This window comes from Stegostoma tigrinum, chromosome 3 (genome assembly GCF_030684315.1).
Source record: "Stegostoma tigrinum isolate sSteTig4 chromosome 3, sSteTig4.hap1, whole genome shotgun sequence".
NCBI lineage: Eukaryota > Metazoa > Chordata > Chondrichthyes > Orectolobiformes > Stegostomatidae > Stegostoma > Stegostoma tigrinum.
The window spans coordinates 12,589,160-12,614,106 of NC_081356.1; the positions used below are offsets into that span (position 1 = coordinate 12,589,160).

Here is a 24,947-nt window from a genome sequence, read left to right on the forward strand (position 1 = left end):
CTTTTTTTAATGTTGATTGAGAGATAAATTAGCCAGGACATTAAGGACAACTTCTTTTGAAATAGTGCTTTGATATTTTTATGTCCAACTGAGATGAAGGATGTGACCTCAGTTTGACACTATCTCAAAGAGAACGTGTCCAGTATTGCCAATTTCCTCCACTACTACCATGGAATGTTTGCTTTGATTTTGAGTTCAGTCCTGGAATTCAATTTAATCCTTTTAATAAAGAGCAAGAATGCCTCAATTGAGCATCAGCTTATACCATTCACAATAATTTTCAGCGCTGTCAGGCTCTCTTTCAGTTACCTCCATTGGGAATCCTAAACTTCTCCAGTCACCCTCATAATCCAATAATATGATGCACTGGAAAAAGATCATGTAGCTATTTCTTCTGACAAGTTGCTGAAGCCAAAAGGTTGTAGGTCATTAGCACTCTGTGCAGTAGGTGTATCTTATGCGTCCATCTTCACCTTCTTTGCATAATTTATATCTAAAAGTTGTGAATCTTTGGAAATCTGTGCCCCACAGGGTATTTGATGTTCAGCTGTTAAGCATATTCAAGTCTGAGATAAAAGTGTAGATTTCTATAGGCAAATCAAGAAGTATTAAGATTGGATTAGAGTGTGAAATTGAGGTCTAAGATAATAAATGATCCTATTGAATAGTCTACAACAGCTCCTATTTATATTCTTGCAATTTCCTATCCTTTGTTTTTAATGTTTGTATTTGAGACATTTCTTCTGTGCAGTGGTTCTATCTTCATTCCCATCTTTTCTTCGTGGCAATCAAGATAATTTTTTTAAAAAATTTGTTTTTCCCAAGATCGTTGTTGATACCAGTGGACTTACCCGTGTCAACTGCTTATTATGAGATGAAGCTCTGCAGAGGTTGGCAGGCAAGTGAAATTGTGCAATACCAAGATGTAATTTCACACATGTTTGTGGACAGGGTGAAAAATCCATGTTTTGTCGAGACCATTAATGATGTTAAAAGTGCCTCTTTCCAAAGGAAGTTGAGAGAATAGGATCAATATTTTCACCAAAACATAATGCTGATGCTAAAATACTCATGATATTGAGTTGTTTTTAGAATCTTTCAAATCATCTGTACCTAGAATGTACAAATCCCATTATAGATCATAGAATTCCTACAGTATGGAAACAGGCCATTCAGCCCAACAAGTCCACACCAAACCACAAAGCACCCACCCAGACCCATCCCCCTATAACCCATCTAATGTACAAATCCCTGAACATGACAGTGGATTGGTGCCTATACCAAACACCACCAACTCTGACTCAGGAACCTGGCACAACACGACAATAGCCTTGGGAACTATGTTGTTACGGTCAGGGTCTGAGTCAGTAAGTGTTCTACCAACTGTGACAAGGATATCTGTGGGACACCATGCAGCGCTGCACTGGCACTTCCCAGTCCCCCTGTCCACTGCTCTCCCTAACCCCATACCCCTGCCTTTTCACCATCCCTTCCTCCCCCCTCCTATCTCCTTTACAGCCCCACTCCAAATTCTTCCCCTAACCCTCACCCCTTCCCTCCCCCACTTGCCCAACCGCATTGCCTCTTCTGCCCCCTTCCAAACTTATTACCCTCCCCGCGCCCAAACACCTTACCCCCACTCCTACACCACTCACTCTCACCATCTCTCTCTCGGCTCTCGGCCACCTCATTCCTTCCCGCTGACTCCTCTCTCTCTTCCCCCCCATCCCCATCCCACCATTCTCCCACTTCCCCCTTCCCCCGCCAATCCCAACCCAGGGACTGGCCACTCCCTGCAGCTCCTCTGTCGGTCGGGAGATGGCAGCTGCGAGCCCGGGCGGAGAAGGGGGCGAGGTGTGGGCGGGGTTGTTGAGGGGGCGTGAGGCATCGGGGCGGGGGAGGGGGAGGGGCTGGGCGGGAGCGGTGGAGGGGCGGGTCGGGGCGTGGCCGGTGGGCGCGGCCAGAGCCTAGCCCCGCCTCTGCCGTGGGTGATGGGCGTGATGCGCTCGGTGGGCGGTGCGGGCCGGGGGTTTCGGGGATGAAGGCCGTGCAGCAGCTGATGAAAGTGTTTGTGACCCGCCGGATTCCCAAAGATGGGCTGCAGGTTCTGTCCGAGTCCGGGATGTGAGTATCCTCCTCCTCCTCTCCGGGCTGGGCTCCTGAGGCCGCCCCGAGTAAACCCGGGCCCTGGGAGACCCAGCCTGAAGGCCCTGAGCCTGGGGATCTCCAATGGGAATGGGAGTGGGGAAATAAGGCAATTGACGAATAAAACAAGATGTTAGAAACACGCAGTAGGTCCAGCAGCGTCTGTGGAGAGAGAAGCAGAGTTTACGTTTCAGGTTAATGACCTTATCTTGATCAAGAGGACATCAGCCCTGACCTGAGTATTTCCATCGCTTTCTGTTCTTAATTCAAAGTTCCATCGCGTCTGCAGATTTTTTTTGTGTGCTTTGTTTTAGATTATACCCGAGTCTACATGAAAATTAGATAATAAAATGTGAGGCCGGATGAACACAGCAGGCCAAGCAGCATCTCAGGAGCACAAAAGCTGACGTTTCGGGCCTAGACCCTTCATCAGAGAGGGGGATGGGGAGAGGGAACTGGAATAAATAGGGAGAGAGGGGGAGGCGGACCGAAGATGGAGAGTAAAGAAGATAGGTGGAGAGAGTGTAGGTGGGGAGGTAGGGAGGGGATAGGTCAGTCCAGGGAAGACGGACAGGTCAAGGAGGTGGGATGAGGTTAGTAGGTAGATTGGGGTGCGGCTTGGGGTGGGAGGAAGGGATGGGTGAGAGGAAGAACCGGTTAGGGAGGCAGAGACAGGTTGGACTGGTTTTGGGATGCAGTGGGTGGGGGGGAAGAGCTGGGCTGGTTGTGTGGTGCAGTGGGGGGAGGGGACGAACTGGGCTGGTTTAGGGATGCAGTAGGGGAAGGGGAGATTTTGAAACTGGTGAAGTCCACATTGATACCATTGGGCTGCAGGGTTCCCAGGCGGAATATGAGTTGCTGTTCCTGCAACCTTCGGGTGGCATCATTGTGGCACTGCAGGAGGCCCATGATGGACATGTCATCTAGAGAATGGGAGGGGGAGTGGAAATGGTTTGCGACTGGGAGGTGCAGTTGTTTGTTGCGAACTGAGCGGAGGTGTTCTGCAAAGCGGTCCCCAAACCTCCGCTTGGTTTCCCCAATGTAGAGGAAGCCGCACCGGGTACAGTGGATGCAGTATACCACATTGGCAGATGTGCAGGTGAACCTCTGCTTAATGTGGAATGTCATCTTGGGGCCTGGGATGGGGGTGAGGGAGGAGGTGTGGGGACAAGTGCAGCATTTCCTGCGGTTGCAGGGGAAGGTGCCGGGTGTGGTGGGGTTGGAGGGCAGTGTGGAGCGAACAAGGGAGTCACGGAGAGAGTGGTCTCTCCGGAAAGCTGACAGGGGAGGGGATGGAAAAATGTCTTGGGTGGTGGGGTCGGATTGTAAATGGCGGAAGTGTCGGAGGATAATGTGTTGTATCCGGAGGTTGGTAGGGTGGTGTGTGAGAACGAGGGGGATCCTCTTGGGGCGGTTGTGGCGGGGGCGGGGTGTGAGGGATGTGTTGCGGGAAATACGGGAGACGCGGTCAAGGGCGTTCTCGATCACTGTGGGGGGAAAGTTGCGGTCCTTAAAGAACTTGGACATCTGGGATGTTCGGGAGTGGAATGTCTTATCGTGGGAGCAGATGCGGCGGAGGCGGAGGAATTGGGAATAGGGGATGGAATTTTTGCAGGAGGGTGGGTGGGAGGAGGTGTATTCTAGGTAGCTGTGGGAGTCGGTGGGCTTGAAATGGACATCAGTTACAAGCTGGTTGCCTGAGATGGAGACTGAGAGGTCCAGGAAGGTGAGGGATGTGCTGGAGATGGCCCAGGTGAACTGAAGGTTGGGGTGGAAGGTGTTGGTGAAGTGGATGAACTGTTCGAGCTCCTCTGGGGAGCAAGAGGCGGCGCCGATACAGTCATCAATGTACCGAAGGAAGAGGTGGGGTTTGGGGCCTGTGTAGGTGCGGAAGAGAGACTGTTCCACGTAACCTACAAAGAGGCAGGCATAGCTGGGGCCCATGCGGGTGCCCATGGCCACCCCCTTAGTCTGTAGGAAGTGGGAGGAGTCAAAAGAGAAGTTGTTGAGTGTGAGGACGAGTTCAGCTAGGCGGATGAGAGTGTCGGTGGAGGGGGACTGGTCGGGCCTGCGGGATAGGAAGAAGCGGAGGGCCTTGAGGCCATCTCCATGCGGAATGCAGGTGTACAGGGACTGGACGTCCATGGTGAATATGAGGTGTTGGGGGCCAGGGAATTGGAAGTCCTGGAGGAGGTGGAGGGCATGGGTGGTGTCACGGACGTAGGTGGGGAGTTCCTGGACCAAAGGGGAGAGAATGGAGTCCAGATAGGTGGAGATGAGTTCGGTGGGGCAGGAGCAGGCTGAGACGATGGGTCGACCAGGGCAGGCAGGTTTGTGGATTTTGGGAAGGAGGTAGAAACGGGCCGTGCGGGGTTGGGGAACAATGAGGTTGGAGGCTGTGGGTGGGAGGTCCCCTATGGTGATGAGGTCGTGAATGGTGTTGGAGATGATGGTTTGGTGCTTGGGTGTGGGGTCATGATCGAGGAGGCGGTAGGAGGTGGTGTCGGAGAGTTGGCGTCTGGCCTCGGCGATGTAGACGTCAGTGCGCCATACTACCACTGCGCCACCCTTGTCTGCGGGTTTGATGGTGAGGTTGGGGTTGGAGCGGAGGGCTGCCCGTTCTGCGGGGGAGAGGTTGGAGTGGGTGAGAGGGGTGGAGAGGTTGAGGCGGTTAATGTCTCGACGGCAGTTGGAGATGAAGAGGTCGAGGGAGGGTAGGAGGCCTGGGGGTGGTGTCCAGGAGGAGGACTTGTGTTGGAAGCGGGTGAAGGGGTCAGTGGAAGGATCTCCCCTTCCCCTACTGCATCCCTAAAGCAGCCCAGTTCATCCCCTCCCCCCACTGCACCACACAACCAACCCAGCTCCTCCCCCCCCCCCACCCACTGCATCCCAAAACCAGTCCAACCTGTCTCTGCCTCCCTAACCGGTTCTTCCTCTCACCCATCCCTTCCTCCCACCCCAAGCCGCTCCCCCAGCTACCTACTAACCTCATCCCACCTCCTTGACCTGTCCGTCTTCCCTGGACCGACCTATCCCCTCCCTACCTCCCCACCTACACTCTCTCCACCTATCTTCTTTACTCTCCATCTTCGGTCCACCTCCCCCTCTCTCCCTATTTATTCCTGTTCCCTCTCCCCATCCCCCTCTCTGATGAAGGGTCTAGGCCCGAAACGTCAGCTTTTGTGCTCCTGAGATGCTGCTTGGCCTGCTGTGTTCATCCAGCCTCACATTTTATTATCTTGGAATTCTCCAGCATCTGCAGTTCCCATTATCTCTACATGAAAATTGTTTACAAGGTTACGCTGAAGGCTTGTCCTTCAGTCTTTTAGACCCCACCAGCTTCACTTTTGATTCCATGGGGATCAGCAAAAGATCACAATGTTTTAATGCCCTGCCTGTGTTTTGGCATAGTCCGCAGTCCAGTGGACGTGGTGAAACTGGTGCATGTTCACTTAGAGGCAAACTGTTTTTGGTACTAAAACACATGTCCTCCTTGAATCGATGGATTAATGAACATTTTTGCAAGTTTTGCTCTTGATGAGGTTGTACTAAAGTTTTAATTCTGGTTGCTTAGTTTATCTGGTCAAATTGTAACCTTGTCAAAGGTTTTCATTCAGTTCATCACCCTTATCCTAGCTCTCTGAAAGAATTTTTTGTGTGTCATCGTTCCTTGCCCTTGTAAACTTCTCTTCAAGCGTTTGTTGAATTTCCCTTTAAAGCCCTGTAGATGTTGCTTTTGAGATAACAAAGTGTGGAGCTGCATGAACACAGGGCAAGTAGTATCTTAGGAGCACAAAAGCTGACTTTTTGGGCCTGGACCCTGTTATCTCGGATTCTCTAGCATCAGCAGTTCCCATTATCGCAGATGTTGCTTTTGAGTCTGTTTTTAGTTGAATATTTCATGTCCCAATAGGCCTTTGCATTAAAAAAGATTCTAACTGCTGGTTATTTTGCAGATAATCTTAAATTAATTTCCAATATTGTGGAAATGTTCTTCTTTTAACTTATCAAACCTGTTGTAACTTTGACAAATTTAGTTTTATCAGTTCCAGTAGAAAAGATTGAATGTAATGAGTCATCCAGGACACAATCTCTTGTCCTAACTGGAACATTGATTCTGCCATTAATATTTGGGTTATTAGTATCAACACTTCGTAAATGTAGATGATATCCCATAACCCATTTTGATGATTCTCCTAAGAAGCAAAAGGACTGTCCTGAGCTGATCTTCACTCAGAACCAACCACACATTTACTTTTCTTCTCATGATGCTTGCATCTTTTTAACTGTTTATCTACCTCTTTCACTCTGGATGTAAAATAGCAGCAGCAAAACTCAATGTCACGTGTTTAGGTTTTTTAAATTAAAAGTAAAATTATATTCAGCTTGTGGTTCTAGTCACTTTCTGAACAGCGTCTCTTCAAAGTCAAAACTGAAAGAATTATGGATGCCGTAAATCAGGGACAAAAACAGAAGTTGCTGGAAAAGTTCAGCAGGCCTGGCAGCGTCTGTTAAGAGAAATCAAAGCTAACGTTTCGGGTCCAGTGACCCTTCCTCAAAACAGTTCTGAGGAAAGGTCACCGGACTCGAAACATTAGCTTTGATTTTTCTTCACAGTTGCTGCCTGACCCACTGAGCTTTTCCAGCAACTTCTGTTTTTGTTCTCTTCAAAAGCCAACCTTCTTCCGCACAGCTTACTCTGAGGCATGTAGCCGGGAGAATAATGTCAGCAGTGACTGTTTGATTTTTGTTGTGTTCCAGTTGCAATATTCAACAATGGGACTCAGATGAGCCGGTTCCTAGGGAAGAGTTGCTGAAGGGGATTGCAGGGGCACATGGCCTGTACTGTATGTTATCAGACAAAATCGATCATGAGGTTTTACAAGCAGCAGGTAAACCGTTGTTCTTCACAGAATTGCTTTCACAGTTATGTAAAGATGCTGGTATGTGAGAGAGCTATTTTATTGTATAAACCTAGCAGCCCCATTGTGAACTATGAATGTTTGATACCTGCCAGTGATGGTAAAGAATTATGTTTCAGTACATGCCTTCCGTTCTGTTTAGGATTGATTTTGTTGCACACTCTTTCATCTTGCCACACAAAGAAATCAGATTTAAAAGAAGGTTGAGATTCTTGATCTAGGGAGAGAGAATCACTTTAATGAAATGGTTCGTTTTGGATTCACCTTAAAGAGATATCTGACCTCCATTACTCTGACACTGTATGTTATTGGACGAGATGTGGTATCTGTGGAAAAGGTGTAAAAAGCATTTGATAATGTGTTACACTCCAAGGCTACTGCACAACATAACATAAGCTCCTGGTGCATTAGTATGAATAACTGATTAGCTAACGGGAACAGAGTAGGGGTAAGTGTCTTTTTCAGTTTGGCAGGCGGAAACTAGTGCAATGTGATGGGAATGAGGGGGTCCTAAACTATTAGCAGTCTAAAATCAATTACTTTTGGAAGCATTGAATGTATGCTAACAAAATTTGTTAATGACACCAAGATAGGTTGGAGAGTAAGTTATCGAGAGGAATTATCAATGAACCCAAAAAGGGATCAAGAGAGTTTAAATGAATAGGCAGAAATTTGTCAGGTGGGATACAAATTTGTCAGTGGGACAATGTGAACTTGTCCACTGTGGCAGGAAAGATCGAAAAAGAGTATACTACCGGAGAGAGATTACAGAACTTTTGTGGTACTGAGTAATTGAGATGCTGAGTTACATGAAGTAAGTAGGTTAGTAGATGTTAGTATGCAGGTACATCAAGTGATTAGGGAGGTAAATTGAATGTTGTTTATTGCAAGGGAATGGAATATAAAAATCGGGATATTTTATTGAACCTGTGCAAGGTATTGGTGAGGCCACATCTTGAGTATTGAGAACGGTTTTGGTTGCCTTATTTGAAAAAGGAAATAATTACTTTAGAAGACTGTCAGAAAAAATTCATTCGATAGATTCCTGAGATGAGGGACTTATGAAGAAAGTCTGAACAAGTTGGGCCTATACCCACTGGACTTAAAATGAGAGGAGATCTAATTGAAAGATATAAAATCCTGAGAGGACTCGACCGTATCAAATGAATGTTGTGGGAGTAGGATCATCCTTTTAAGGTGTGGATGGGAAAAATGCTCTCTCTTAGAATGACGTTAACTTGTGGAATTCCCTTTTGCAGAAGGTAGTGGAGGCTGAGTCATTGCATTTATTCACGGCTGTGTTTGATAAACAAAGGGATCAAAGTTAAGGGCATCGAGGATAGATAGTAAGGTAGACGTGAAATGACAATGTGATTAAACATGATCATCTGGAGTGGCAGAGCAGAATTGAAAGGCTGGATGACTTGTGCTTCCATTCTTACAGAGTACTTACTTTGTCGGCCGCAAACAGATTAATTCCTTAATGAAAGATATAGTTTGTTCACTGGGTTTCGTTGCTGATTATTAAGTGTCCATTCACATGGGTGAAAAGACAGTGAGCCAATGTTTTCAGTGTGTGAGCACAGCAAAGAATAAAGAACGTAATTTAAAGTAGAGGAGTTGTGTTGAGGTGGATTGTCCTAGCATTCAACCGTTAGGACTTACTGTTACTGTAACAGTGTTTATTCATTCTTGGACTCACTTATTCCCAGTGACTGACTGAGGGCAGAGCGGTAGCCATGTTTTACTTGGACCTTAGTAAATCCTTTAGTAAATCCAATATGATAGACTAATTAGTAAAGTTAGATAACATGGACTCAGGGTGAGATTGCCATTTGGATACAAAATTGGCTTAATGGCGGGAGACAGAGGGTGGTGGTGGACTGTTTTTTGGAGAGCTAGATCGGCTGGGATTTTTTTCCACTGGAGTGGAGGAGTTTGAGAGGTGACCTTATAGAGGTTTATTATATCATGAGGGGTCTAGACAAGGTGACTGGCAACTGTCTTTTCCTGAGGGTGAGGTATTTCAAGAGTTGGAGCAGATTTTTAAGGAGAGGAGAGAGATTTTAAAAAAACAGTGGTTCATGTGTGAAATGAATTGCCAGATGAAGTAGTGGATGCGGTACATTACAGTGTTTAAAAGACATTTAGATAAGTACATGAATAAGAAATATGGGCCAAATGCAGGCAAGTGGGACTAGTTTAGTTTGGGATATCCAGCCGGCATGGACTAGTTGGACCAAAGGGTCTGTTTCCGTGCTGTATGACTCTTAAAACTCTGTCAGACCAATTCATGGGACCAAACCCATTCGAGTTTAGTTTAAAATAATACTTCTCTTCAAAAAAATTTATTTTTTCTTGTTCTGTTACAGGACCAAATTTGAAAGTCATCAGCACATTGTCCGTTGGATTCGACCACCTCGCTATAGATGAAATTAAAAAGCGGTAAAAATTAGTTTTTAAACATTCTTTTTTAGTCTTGACGTGGATCAAGCAATGTCATTGCAAATCCTTTATTGATCTGAGGGCATTGAGTCAACTATAGTGTGGGCTTGGAATCTCTCGTAGACCAAACCAGGTTGTGTGGGGCAGGTTAAAGGAACAGGGGGTGTGGACAGGATCCTGCTTTCTTCCTTCCTTCTTTCCTTCCTTCCTTGAAGGACATTCATAAGCAAAAGCTTTCACACATCAAACAAAATAAAGAACTGCGGATGCTGGAAATCTGAAACAGACAGAAATTGCTAGAGGAATTCAGCAGGTCTGGCAGCATCTGTGGAGAGAAAGCAGGGTTAACGTTTGGAGCTCAGTCGCAGTGAAGAATGGCTTCAGAGTTTCTGCCACTTAATACTGACTTGTAAGAGCTGATGAATTACTGGAACTCTGAATGCACAGTTAATCAGAAAATGCTCTGTTCACTCCTATAAACCTGTCCTGAACCTGATTAGATTTACAGGAGGCAAAATTCTGTCTTCTCTTCATGTTTTTCTCTAGGATGAAGTGTCAGTACAGAACAGGACATCTGTACAGGCCAAACACCAAGTGAAGCACCCTCTATCGCTGGCCTAGCAAGCACTCCTGTATGAGCTATAAGACATGATAGACCTAGACTAGTGCTGCTGCACTGTGAAATCAATGCTCTCAGGACAGACGTTGTACTGGGGTAGATATAGATTAAAGTTCCCTTTATTTCAATACAGTATCTATTACAGCTGACTTTGGGTGCTCCTCAGCTACGTTTGTCACATTTTTGATTAAGCACCAATGTTCTTTGACTTCCCTGAATGAGTTGCTAATCATTTCTAAAAGTGAGGCAGTTTGCTGCTTTGTGTCTACACCCAGACAAACGTGTTTGAACTCTTTTGTCCAGAAACCCTTGGTGCTGGCATGAAATTGAACTTTGCTTCCCAGAAATTAGTTTGAATCAGTAACCACTGGGGACAGACCACAGATGTGAAGATTTCAAAAGATGAGGCCCCTGTAACATCTGGGAAGCAGAGTCGAAGAACAGAAACTGCTCTGGCTTGACACAAAATTGTGTAGTTCACTCGGGAAGCAATCTGAAGTTTGTAACATGGGACGTGGAAATGCCACATTGTTCACGTTGGAGTGTGTAAATGAGTACTCTACAGAGATGCACCCTACTGTTTTCAGTTCAGAAAGCTTAGGTGTTTGATGGCCATGACAGGGCCAAAGGCTGAATGTACCCTGTAGTTTAATGATTGAAAACTGCTAAACTAACCACGGTGATCTGGAGTTGAGTAAATAGATACCCAGCGACCTCATCAGTGGTTAAGGATGTCTCGTTTATTAGTGAATCAGACCAGACAATCATCTACAGTGCTATGGAGTACTGCACGCCTGTTCGACATGGGACTATCCAACCATTATTTCAAAGCTTTCACCCCTTCATTTTTTTTTGGATATATCACTATCCTGAAAAAGCACCACATGTCTTCGAAGAAGGTGGTGTTGGAAAAGGAAAGGTTAATATTCTAAAAAACAGAACAACTAAAGCCCCAGATTGTGCTGCAACTGGGAGTCCTTGATAGTAAAACTGAATTACTCCAGCATTGAATACCTTTAATCACTCATAAACAAACACCTTTTTATTAATAGTATGGACATCAGGCACCTAGATTTTAGCATTTGGGCTAGAGGCACCGATCTCACCCAAGTACTTCCAGACGCTTCAGTGTACCACTGTGAACTGTTGGCAGGATAAGTGCTGCAGTCCGCCTTGGATTTCATTCAGTATGGACAATGATATTTTAAAGCTAATTCCAAGATCTCTTTGTGAATTGGCTGTAGAAAATATCTACAATACTAATTAGAAGCCAGACTTTAGAGGAGCTGACTAAAAATACCTTAATAATTTAGAAATTTTTCAAATGAAATATTGTGTTTTCTTGCATTTTTGAAGAGTTATTCTAATTTTTCAAATATAAATTTGTAAGAATCCTGTCCATGGATCTCATGGCTTTGTGCCCTGAATTCTACTTTCCACTGTCTGACCTCTTATTCTACAGTGCAGATCTCCTTCCACCCACCTTAGTTGACAACCTTGTCCTCCCTATCCCAAACCCACTCCGGATTCACAGTGATGATTTTGTCATCCCATGCGGCTCACGTCTTGCATCTCGAGGTCTCTCATTCATCAAGCGGGTTTTCTGTGATTGTCTTTCTCCTGTCAACTGTGTGCTCAGTCCCCACATCTTCATAATCCCATCTAGACCAGTCCCACTGTCCTGTACAGTCTGCCTATCTTTAAGTATCTCATCCAATCAGATTATCATTCTCCTGCTCATTCTCCTATCCACTTAATATCCCATCCAATCTAATCCTTCTCCTTGGTTCCTATATCCTTGATCATTATTCTTTTGCTTTAAATTGCTTCAACAGCATCGAGTGGCTAATATTGCATAATAGAAGCTACTGTATCTGTAAAGACTTTATTTCTCTGATCTTCTCTGGTTATTTTAAATTTATAACCTCAGGTCACCAATGTACTGATCAGTTCAGATAATTTACTGCTTTTTTGACACCAGTTTGTAAAATGCTTTCTATGTTTGAAGGGGAATCCGAGTGGGTTACACCCCTGATATCCTGACTGATGCCACTGCTGAACTCGCTGTGGCCTTACTCCTGGCAACATCCCGTCGACTGATGGAGGCAGCTGAGGAAGTGAAAAAGTAGGTGATGTGTACAGGAAACTCTTCCTTTCTTATTTTTTTCAGCAGTTAATTTTGGTAAAGATCATTAATATGTTTGTTCTGTTCCAGTGGTGGATGGACCACATGGAAACCCCTTTGGATGTGTGGCTATGGACTGTCTGGAAGCACTGTGGGAATCGTGGGCTTAGGAAGAATAGGTAAATTTTGTTTTTAAAAAAGCACTTTTTTTAACAAAACATCATTCAGCTGATGATGATGATGTAAGGGCATAGATTATTTAAAAGAATTCTTAAAATGTGGATTCTGAACACAACATTTTACATTCAGTGGATGCACTTCACATTACTGTTTACATCATGAAGGTACTTTATAATTCTAGAAATTACTTCAAGGGATTGAAGGTATTATTGCTTCTCACTAGATTTCTGGTTAAAAAATAAGTAAAACAATTAAGAGGTGACCGGTGTTAATTTGCACAGGTGGTAGAATTGTTAAGAACATGGTAGCAAACCATACCCCAGTTCATCATAGAATCCCTACATGTGGAAGCAGGCCATTCGGCCCATTGAATCCACACCGACCCTCTAAAGAGCATCCATCCCCCTATTCTGTTTCTGTAACCTTAGATTTCACAATGTCTAATCCACCTAGGTGGCAGATCCCTAGACACTACGAGACAGTTTAACATGGCCAAGCCACCTAACCTTGCTTATCTTTAGATAGCAGAAGCAAACTGGAAATCCATGCAGATATGGAGAATGTGCAAACTCTTCCAACCTTAGGCGGCTGTGTATCGAATCGGAGCCCCTGGTGCTGTGAGGCTCTGTGCTGCCCTAGTTGAGCTGTAAATTGGGAAATAACAGTAACTTGTCACTTACCTTCAGCGTGCTGAATTTTTTTAGGCGGCAGATGGGACGGTGGTAAATGCAAGAGATGTGGGAAAAAAAAGTCTTGCATTTATACACCACCATCCGTGACTATAGGAGGTCCCAAAGTGTTTTAAAGCCTTGAAATACAGTCATTGTTTTCGTGTATGACATGTGGCAGCCAATCTAAGCATAACGAGTTCCCACAGGGAGCAATATATGAGCAAAATTTGGTCTTGAAGTGATTGAGGGATAAGTATTGAGCATGACTGCAAGGATAATTCAACTGTTCCTCTTCAAATTTATGCAGTAGGATCGTGTGCCTCCATCTAAGGAGGTAAGCGCAGCTCAGGCTTAAAGTCTCGTTGAAAAGATAGCGCCAGCAGCAGTGCAGCACGTCCCAACACTACACTGGAGTGGCAGCTTTGATTTTTGTTAACAACTCTTGGACTGCAGCCTGAACCTACTGCTTTTTGAATCAGAGGCATGGGTACTGTACTATCAGCTGAACCACAGCTGACCCTTTTTACCTTAAATGATAGCTACCTAAAATGGATTTTAAAAGAGTAACTGTACAATGGAACAATGACGTTGTCAACTTCCTTCAGAAATAGAAAAAAAAACTGCAGATGCCAAGAATCTGAAACAAAATCGTAAAGCAGAAAAGACATTGAGCATGTCATGTGGCATCTGCACAAAAAGGAGTTAGCTAATGGTTCAGATGTAACTATTTGTCAGGTAGTATTTTATCTGAGAATTTTTCTGGTCTTGCCCTTTACTTTTCAGGTGTAACCCTTCACTGAAACATAAAACATCCTGTGATAATTCTTGATTTTAAGTGGATTGCATATGTTTCAACAAAACGTGTGCGCTTTACTTGGACTATTTTCAGTATGATGTCAAGAAGCGTATATGTATGTCCTTTATCAATGTCGATTACCTTCCCTCTTTCAAAGCCACTGCCAGTTTAACTATGTTACTAGATACTGGGAGACATTGAGAGCAGAATGAAGTCATCAGGGTTTTTAATTGAATTGTGCTTCCTACCTAGAATAGATATGGCTCAGTTAAAACCTTGTACCGGCAGTCAGCTGTATGATCATCAAGTACACGTCACACAATACCTTTTATTATTAGTCTACATTTGACTTGAATTACTTGCAAGGTCACGGGTTCAAACTCTGCTCCCAAACTTCAGTAAATAGTGCAGGCCAACATACTACAGGTTTGGCAAGTTTTGAATGAAGCATTCTCCCCTTATGCCTCCTCAGGTGGACTTAGTAGATCCCAGGATACCTGTTGAAGAAGAACAATGTGTTTGTGATGTCTTGACCAACACTTGTCCCTTAACCAAAATCACTAGTAATAGATTACCAGGCAAGATATTGTCATCTGCTGTTTGAGATCATTCTGTGCACAGATTGGCTGTTTTGTTTGTCTACATTTCATTTACTGTACTTAAAAAAAAAAATGAATCCTTAACTGTGACATGGTAAGTATTTTTGTATATAAGTACAAGAATTTGCCTTAAAATAATTTTGTAAGCACATTTTGCTTTTAGGCCTTGCAATTGCACAGCGTCTGAAGCCATTTGGAGTGAAGAAATTCCTCTACACTGGACGTCAGCCTAGGCCTGAAGCTGCTAGCCAGATTCAGGGTGAATATGGTAAGTGAATCTTAAGTTCTTTTTAGGGTCCTCCCTTTTTAGAAATTAGGGCTGTCAAACACAGCTGTCATTTTTAATTTTCATTTGGAGAAAAGTTGTAGCATTAAATTAGTCTTCCTCCATACTTGTGCCAGCCATGGATCTCCCTTTTCCCTGTTTTCTTCTGGGATTTCCATGGATCATGTTGCTATCATTTCAGTCGTTACACCAGACTCTCTCAAAAGAAAATCCTGTGCTTCCAACTGTGCATTGTTTGTACAGGAGCAGTAGTGTTTAATCATTTTCTTTAACACTATTTGTTTGTTGAAGCATTGAAAGATATCTTGTGGATGTTTTGAAATTTTTGTTTTTGGTTTCACTCCATAATCCAAAAACAGGTTCCAGTTACCTATATATTATCATCTAATAGAATTTACAAACAAACAATCAAAGGCATTCTCCCACAGAAACTTGTACTGACTAAAAGAATCACAATCCTGGACTTCAAGTTTTAAGACTTTTACTGTAATAAACAAATATAAAGCAACCGAATATTATCAAATGGACAACTGATACACTAGTCTACAGAAAAGCTGTCTCCCCTTTAACTGGACTGAAAATCCCACACCACTGTTACATTTTAGGAGAACTGACCTAACTCCCAATTTCCAATGGGTTCACTCCTTGTTTTGTGAAATGACCATCAAAATATTCTTTGTACAGGCTTCAGAGTTTTCAAACTAACTACCAGCACAAGTAGAGTGTGGGACTGAGGTTAGTCTCTGGTTGAAGAGACACATTCTATGTCCCGACAAGGCCAAGAAGAGAGATGGGCAGACTGGATTTCACCAGCAGTAAAATCCAGTCTGCCCATCTCTCTTCTTGGCCTTTTCGGGACATAGAATGTGTCTCTTCAACCAGAGACTAACCTCAGTCCCACACTCTGCTTGGATGCCTGCGTTTTACAGAAAATGCACAGCTGGCCACACTAGCTAAGGCAGTTTGTCATTCTCTGAGACTTCCCTTTTTCTGTCCAGAACTTGGAAACTGAAAATCTATTTAGTCAGGGTGTCTTTGTAGGGCGGCACGGTGGCTCAATGGTCAGCACTGTGCCTCACAACACCAGGGACCTGGGTTCGATCCCAGCCTCAGGCCACTGTCTGTGTGGAGTTTGCACATTCTCCCCATGTTCGCATGAGTATCCTCCGGGTGTGCCGGTTTCCTCCCACAGTCCAAGGATGTGTAGGCTAGGTGGATTGGCCATGCTAAATTACCCCGTAGTGTTCAGGAATGTGTAGGTTAGGTGTGTTAGCCATGGCAGTTGAAGGCAGAGGGCATAGGGATGGCTCTGGGTGGGATGCTGTTTGAAGCATCAGTAAGGACTTGTTGGGCCGAATGGTTTGTTTCGACACTCTAGGGATTCTATTCTATGGATTGTTTTTATATGATAGCAGGAGCAAGGTATAAAATGTTAAGTCTGAACTTGACCTCTCTAACCCCAAAGCAACCAAGCCTCAGAATATATCACATGACTGTGTTCACTACTACATTACACCTAGTGTTAAAAGAGATGGTTAATATTGTATCAATCCTAAAAAAACCTCATAGTCCTATCACTTGCTGGCTTGAGTACAGTTTTGCCTGTGTTTTACAGGTGTGCAGTTCTAAAATTATTATATATATCTTGTATTTAAGTTTGCAAATTCTATTTCCTATTTTACAAAATCTCAACCTTTCCCAATTTGTCACCAGCAGGCCCCCTTTCCCCAACGTGAATAACCCTAACTTCCTAGTCTGTCCTTGTAATGAAAAGATCCAGGCTGAGGCATCATTTGTTTACAGGTTTGCTTTTGCTCTCTGTTGGACTGCAATATCATCAAACATGGGCACAGAAATAGAATTTGAAAAGCACACGTACCTAGGCCGCCTCTAACTATGTTTTCCACTTCAAGCAATACCAATTAATGAACAAAATAAAAACGGAAAGATCTGCAGATGTTATAAATCAGGAACATAAACAGAAATTGCTGGAACAGCTCAGCAGGTCTGGCAGCGTATGAGAGAAAAATCAGAGTTAATGTTTCGGGTACGGTGATCCTTCAGACTTTTCCTAACTTCTTAGAAACTCTCACTGGCCCCAAAACATTAACTCTGATTTTTTTCCTTACAGATACTGCCAGACCTGCTGAGCTTTCCCAGCAACTTTTGTTTTTGTATCAATTAATAAGCAACTTGGCTTTCTTGGTGGCTTTCCTGCATTTGAAATGTCTCTCTTCTCACTCCATTTCCCATTTGGGCTAAAGTTAGGTACAGTTTGTCAGACCAGTGAAAATAATCATCAGACGCTACAGTAGGACCATGGAAATTTATTTGCATTTGCTGTCTGTGCGAGTACAGAGGATGTACACATCGCATATACAGTTGTCAGTGCCTGTAACATCACTACATAGCTCACTGGAGTTAGCTTCTTGCCAAAATTGAACTCATTTGTGAAACAATATAACCTCAAATTCCGTTTGCATCTGTGAAACAATGCCAACAAAAGCATGATTTAAAACAGTTACATGTTAAGTGGCTTGCTGCATTTGTAAACCTGTTAATTATGCATTATTTTTTACAGTTTGTAATGCTAATATATATTGTTGCAAAGTTTGTTTAAAGGCCCGAGGTAGTAAATCTTTTCTGACCAGTTTGTACTATTATTGCAATAAATGTTGTTTTGTCATGAAGTTTTATTTCTTGCTTCTCACTTCACAGCAACCATCAAGAGAGGGGGCCACTGACTTAAATGGTGAAGTGGTGTGGATGAGTGAAGCTGTGGTGCAGAGCCAAGCAAACGATGAGCATAGCAATGAGGGGATAGCGAGTAGGGGTGAGAAGGAAAATGGAGAAAATGGGGGGCAGACAACAATGATGTCAGTGGCACTAAAGTCCTATTCCAATGGAAAAAGGTACAGTGATCTTATAAAGGGGTATTAAATAATGCAACTTGAATCAGATTGTGTGTTCATTTCACATGCAGTACCCCTGAATACGTTAGCTGAAGAATCTGACTTCATCGTCATATCATGTTCCTTCAGTCCCCAAACAAAGGATATGTGTAATGCTGACCTGTTTTCCAAGATGAAGAAGACAGCAATTTTTATCAATACCAGCAGGTGGGTGACATTGTATCCTGTTCCTAGCTAACCCCTCCCCTTTTTAAAAGCTATCTGCAGGAAACTCGGCATATGTAAGTATAATTTAAATGAGAGGTATTCTCAGTTAGTGTGGAAAAAGATTTCTGTGCATGAGTGAAAAATTTGTGGAAGTTATTCTTGGGGTATTGAAGCAGTTAACATTGATTTACATGTATGCAAATGAGAGATTTCTTTCATAAATCAACTTAGTGGGATTTTAAAATATTTTCCAATCTACCTGTTCAGAGATGTTATTACACACCTCTGGAGCAGATAGGACTTGAACCTGGTCTTCCTGGTTTAAAGATAGGGAGACCACCACTGCACGACAAGAGCCCCACTTTCTTGGGATAACCTGATGTGTGATGAGTGACTTTTTTTTTTAAAAGAGCAGTTGAAGTAGAATTTGGCTTCATGACTCCCAAAGCTCCATTTCTGGGATTCTCTGGACTAATTGGTAGAGCTTGACATTAATGATTAGTCAGCATCTCTACAATAGAGTCACAGAGTAATACAGCATGGGAACACGCCCTGTGGACCAAACTAGTCCATGCTGACCGTTACAGTTAGTTCCAACTGCCTGCATTTGGTCCATATCCCTCTCCACTCTTCCTATCCATATAGCTGTCCAAATTTTTTTTAAATGTTACTATTGTACCAACCAAAAGCACTTTCTCTGGCAGCCCATTCCATATACGCACCACTTTGCGTGTGAAGATATTGCCACTTAAGTCCTCCTTAAATCTTTCCCCCCTCACTTTAAATCTATGCCCTCTAGTTGTCAATTCCCCATCCCTGGGCTAAAGACTGTATGTATTCATCCTAACAATGCCCCTCATGATTTTATACATCCCAATAAGGTCACTCCTCGTTCTCCTACGTTCCAAGGAATAAAGTCCTATTCTGGCCAACCCCTCCCTATAACTCAGACCTACTAGGGGTACAATTTGATTAGGAAATGGGGATTGGTTCTTTGTTGACTAGCAATTCCTATGTTTATATGTGCAACAGCTAACTTTCTGTAAAGGAACTTCACTATCATTGAGCTAAAGGATTGGCGATGACATCTTCTGCCATATGCTCTCATGTTCCTGCATAACTGTGATTGTTAGCGATATAGATTTTGTTTTTTAGGTCTCTAGATTTGGCAGTAGGTTTACCAAATCCTTATCATAAAAGACATGCTTCTTTAAATATCCAGGCTCTCTGGCTGTGACTTATTCTTTCTATTTTAAAAAACAACTCCTTCCACATAAATGTTTCTTCCACTAATGAACTGATGTTTGCTCCATAAGTTCACTGGGCTGCCTGAGCACTGATTAACTCAATTCCCTATATTGTGGATGACACTAACAAGACCCTATTTATTGGCCATCCTTCCTTTCCAAGGTATTAACAGGAAATGAAGGGAATTTTGTCGTCCCTGCTATGTCCCTAGCTTTGAGCCAGAAACCCCAACCACTTGGGCTTGAGATCGGTATGACAGGTTGGCACAACATCGAGGGCCGAAGGGCCTGTACTGTGCTGTTATGTTCTATTATGCGGACTGGAATAACAAGGTGCAGAGCTGGATGAACACAGCAGGCCACTCTGAGGAGTGGGAAAGCTGATGTGTCGGGTCTAGCTGTGTTCATCTGGCTCTGCGCCTTATTCTTTCAGGTTCTGCAGCATCGGCGGTTCCTACTATCTTTCTGATGAAGGGCCTAGGCCTGAAACGTCAGCTTTTGTGCTCCTACGATGCTGCTTAGCCTGCTGAGTTCATCCAACTCCACACTTTGTTATCTGTAATAATGTGGCCTGGAATGTGTACACCATTACAAATAGGGGCAGGTTTACTCCTACAAAAGATGTGAACCAGTTTTTATTTTACAGAAATTCATTTTTTTTCTAATACCTGCCCAATGACCCCTAGGTTGTTGGCACAATTCTACAATCACTGCAGTGTTGTGCTTTTCCAAATTAGATGGCCCCTACAGTTGGTATCATCTGACAGTCTGTCAGAAAGGTGCATGGCCTGTTGCCAGTGGCATTTTATACTGACATCACCTCAACAGGTGGAAAAAGGAAAATAAGTGGTTAAAGTTAAATGTTATATTTCATTTATGGCTACATTGCACTGTTCAATCATTTTGAGGTATCGTGTTTAGGCATTGTGTATGTTACTGAACAGACACAGAAGTAATCCATTTCACACATGGTCAAGGTAAAAGATTTCCTTGAAACACAGCCACTGTTTCTGTTGACTTCTTTGTGTCCTGCAGAGGGGCTGTAGTGAACCAGGATGATCTTTATCATGCTCTCTCCAGTGGTCAGATTGCTGCAGCAGGGTTAGATGTAACGGTCCCTGAGCCATTACCCACTGATCACCCTCTGCTGTCACTGAAAAACTGTGGTAAGTTCTAACTTTCACCAGGTTAATGGAAGCTGCAGGGACAGAAACCTTATCAGTCATTACAGACCCAGAGTGACATTTATTAATCTTTCTACATGTTGGCTGATTGACCTGAATATTTCAAGTAGTTCCTTTTTTTTTATTTGGAATGTTTTTGAGTTGGAGGAAATGATGATAGGTCAGTCTTCTATAAAGCATCTGTATTTTCTTGGTATCTCCAGGCCTGATGGCCCTGTGATGACTGAAAATTGAATAGTCTGGGCTGAATCTATTCAAAGAGTTCTCCCAGTATTCCAGCCAGTATTTATCCGTCAGCTAACATCTAAAAGAGATTATTTGGTCATTATCACTGCATTAGAACTGCACTATGTGAAAATTAATTGCTGTGTTCCCTGGATTTCAAAAGTAATTTGCTGAGAAGATATGAGCATTGCTGGTGTGGCCAGCATTTGTTGCTCAGTCCTAATTGTACTGAATGGATTACTAGAGCCATTTTAGGGGGTAGTATGCTGTGGGTCAAAACACATGCTTGATACACTGGGTAAGTTTGATAGATTTTCTTTGCTAAAGTCTATTGGTGAAAGAAATGAACTTTTGTGACAATTGATGATAGCTTCATGGTCATCATTACTGAGACCAGCTTTATATTCCACATTTATTAACCGAATTTAAATAACACTGCCTGCCAGAGTGGTATTTGAACCCTCTCCCTAGAGTATTAGCCTGGGTCTGTATAATACTAGTCCAATGGCATTACTGCTATGCCACTATCTTTCATTTCTTTTAAATGCTTCAGATATACTGTCTAGATTTCAATTGATTGTGACAGTCTTGCCCGTGTTTGTTATGAAGTTTTTAACATCTGTAGACATTGAGTGAACTGTGTTTGGATTTCTTTTAGATTTCCAAATAAGTCATTATTTGGAGGGACACAAATGTTTCTTGGTGTGGGCTTTGAAATCTAGTGATGTGTTTTCATTTCAGTTATACTGCCTCACATTGGAAGTGCCACTTATGCAACCAGAAACACCATGTCTGTACTAACAGCAAACAACCTCCTGGCAGGGCTCAGAGGAGAGCAAATGCCAAGTGAACTCAAACTCTAACTGGATTCACATGGTCTAACATTTGCATATTTACTTATTTCAGAATTTCTGTTCAGACAATGACTTTTAAGAGGGATACACTTGGAAGTTAGCCTTAAAAGTTTGAGTTTCAATGTTGTCTAAAAATCAAAAAGTGAAATGGGTGTTTTATAATCAATTTAACTCAAGATCATTCAACTTACTATCCATGGCAAGTATTAATTCTCCATCATACAGTGATTAAGTTATTCATCTGTGCACAATCAATGTGGAAGGTTTGAAGGGGTACTATGTATCTTCTTATGACTTTCAGTCTGATGAACTGCCATATTGTAATTTAATCAGTCTTCATGCTACTCAGTTTCTGGTAAACAGTTGATATTCTTTTCCAACAATTCTATCTAATATCATATTACAGGTGGTTTCTTTAATTGCAAGTCAGAGGACACATTGACTAAACTAGAGAGAAGAAAAATGAAAATGTTGACTATTTCAAATATATAGTTTAGATTGCAGCCCTATGACAATGGTATTAAAGGGTGTTCATACATGAACAGAGCTAAAGTCATCCAGATTTCATAGACCTAACCTAATCTTCAACTTTCAGCAGTCTGGTCTGCTGCTGGTCACTCTTATTTGATTGCTCTCCAGTCTTGAATTTTGCATTACTTTGTTTATAAATTTCTATTTACTTTGAATTCACTTTTACAATTTGGCTATGTCTTCACAACAATCAACCTCACGCCATCCATGAGCTTTTAAAGAGCTTAATTTGTGTCTCATGTCTTGAGAATGAATTATGGTCAGAAAGTATGTTTTTCAAAATATTGTATAAACACTCCTATCAACATTGCTTACTTGGCAGACATTTGTACCGGAAGCATTAAGTCTGACAACATTAAAAAAGTTGAATCTGAAACACGGTGGTGTCACTCATGGGTATATTAAGCATTGTTTGTTACATGTACATACACATCCTATAGTGCAGCTATAAAGGTTGTCTGGAACATTATGAAACGTCAGTATAACCCATCGCAGACAGTGTTCCGACTGCATACTCTAGCAATTCTCCGGTATCCTGCTGTATATTTCCAGAATTAATTTTGATTATTTCAGTTGCAATTTTTGATTTGATCATGAGAACATTTTACATGACTTTACTCAGAGCATTTTCTTTGCTATCAATTTCTATGATGTTGGTATTCACTCATTAGGAAGTGTCACAAATCCCGTACCAAATTATATAATTCATTCCAAGTTATCTTGTGTTGCAATTTTAAACACTGTTCTTGATTTACTGAATCAGTTGTATATTTATTTATAACGTGTTGGTTGTCAATTAGTTTTATCCTGAAATTCACTTTTTTGCATTTAAATGAAGTTTGAATTTTTTTTTAAATAAACAGTTTCACTCTGGGTCTGACTGCACTATTAGTCTGGCCCTCCCCACAACTTAAACCAAATTACTGAGAAGGGTGAAGAATAATGCTAACATACCTCAAAAATTGTGGTGTTGTTTGTCAAGTCATGGGTTTAAGCCTTATTTAAAAACTTGAACACATCAAGGTTGTCATATGCCTTTCCAATGACAAACTCTGTCCACCACTTGGATGGATCTAAAAATCTCATGGTACTATTAAAAAATCAAATGTTCTCCCAATATTTAGCAGTCAACCACTACCACTAGTCAATTATCTAATTGCTCAGAGACCTTAAGCAGGGGAAAAAAAAATAGCATTTATCACCAGTCACTTTCTATGTAAAGATGACAGACAATTATAGTCGTTTATAGTCAAGTTCCAGAAGTGGCAATGGGCTGAATGACCAACTATTCTGTTGAACCATATTTGTTGGAGGATAAAAGATAGTACTCCCTTTATCGTTCACAAGGCATAGATTACCAAAACAGTCATCTCCCCTTTTCCATCACTTTAGCTCAGTCATCTTTTAGTTTACCTTTATATTGGGAGCCATTTATTGGCTTTTACTTGACACAAGTAAAAAGGGTACAAGATGCATTTCTAATCAACTTCAAAATATCTACACGGAAGCCTGAACTGGGAAACCTCAACAGTTGTAGGGACATGAAAATTTATGTGTAACACCTACCAAATTCCATAAGAATTTCATTGTATGCCAAGAAATACCATTTCTTACAGCAGAGGTCATGTATTGCACAACAGTGCATAGCAGGGATAGTAGGAACTGCACATGCTGGAGAATGAAATAACAAGGTGTAGAGGTGGATGAACACAGCAGGCCAAGCAGCATCAGAGGAGCAACGAAGTGTCTAGGCCCAAAACAGCCTTCCTGCTCCTCTGATGCTGCTTGGCCTGCTGTGTTCATCCACCTCTACACCTTGTTAGCCTAGTGCATAGCAGGGCTTCCTTAAAAAGCACATGAAGAATAAATTTATTATTATTATTATTATTATTATTAACTCTGTCTGGAAACAGCGGAGACTTGGTCAAAGCAGGAGTTGAATACATGACCAAATGTTTTAATGTGGCTTATTTTAAGATCAATCTTGATGAGGGAATTCTGTTACACAATTGAAGGTACAATTTCACATAGGCACTCCTCATCACCTTTCCCTAAGAAACCAATGTCAGTTTGGTGACAAGGATCCGTAGTAGGTTAGAGAGAGAGACGGGATGCTGCAGGAATTCACGCCACCTTAAACAAGGCTTTTCAGGAACAAGGAGTCAAAGGTGAACAGTAAGTAGAACAGGAAACTGACAATTTTGAATAAGCCCAAATGTATTCCAGCTGGCAGGTTGAAAGTTGAACAGGAAAGATTGATTGTACAAAGACATGGAGCCCAAGGATCAATGTGGCTAATTTTTAACACAGCTATGATCTAAATGAATGATAGAGTGGACTTGAAACATTGAATGGGCAATAGCTGTTCCTTGAGACTTGGTTAGAACACTAATAAAGCATGTATTACTCAATCAACACTGCAGATTAATTAGATATTTGTCTCATTACTGTCTGAGTTTCTGCTACACAAACTGGATGAGACAAACTTGGCAGCCAAGTGACTGTAGTTACTTGGTGTGAAGCGCTTTGGGGGATACACGACAATGAAATCAAATGCCCTGTTCTGCAGTTTCACTTCTCAAATAACTTGCACACCAAATGTCACAGTATTGGATATTAGAATAGTATAGCATTTCCTTTTTTAAAAAAAAATCAATTAGCTAACACTGGGAGTTGAGAACCTGCAGGTTCTACAATACTATTGCAATAATAAACTTAAACCATTCTGATCACATTGACAAATCAATACTTACACTAAACTAGTGCAATTTAGAATAAATTCACACTTCATTTAGTGAATTAGATAATTAAATTTAAACTCTCATCTTTGCTTGAATGATTTCTCCTTTGTTTTATGAATTTGAATGTGGTAAAGCAATTCAGAGATATCCTGTGGATGGCATCATATTTGACGATTTACACTACCACTATGTAAAGGATCTCATTGTAAAAGAGCAGATCTGAAATAACTTGTTGACAAATTGAAGGTTTTAGTGGAC

General features: G+C 42.3%; 1 protein-coding gene across 1 annotated transcript; it reads left to right on the forward strand.

The window, feature by feature from the left end:
* Positions 1-1,972: 1,972 nt before the first annotated feature.
* On the forward strand, positions 1,973-22,324 carry LOC125451046 (glyoxylate reductase/hydroxypyruvate reductase-like). Its single transcript, XM_048527730.2, has 9 exons — positions 1,973-2,124; positions 6,907-7,037; positions 9,440-9,512; positions 12,140-12,256; positions 12,347-12,435; positions 14,666-14,770; positions 17,772-17,907; positions 20,190-20,320; positions 21,305-22,324. Exons 1-9 carry the CDS (start codon positions 2,039-2,041, stop codon positions 21,424-21,426), a joined length of 990 nt encoding a protein of 329 aa, XP_048383687.1. The 5' UTR covers positions 1,973-2,038; the 3' UTR covers positions 21,427-22,324.
* Positions 22,325-24,947: the final 2,623 nt, after the last annotated feature.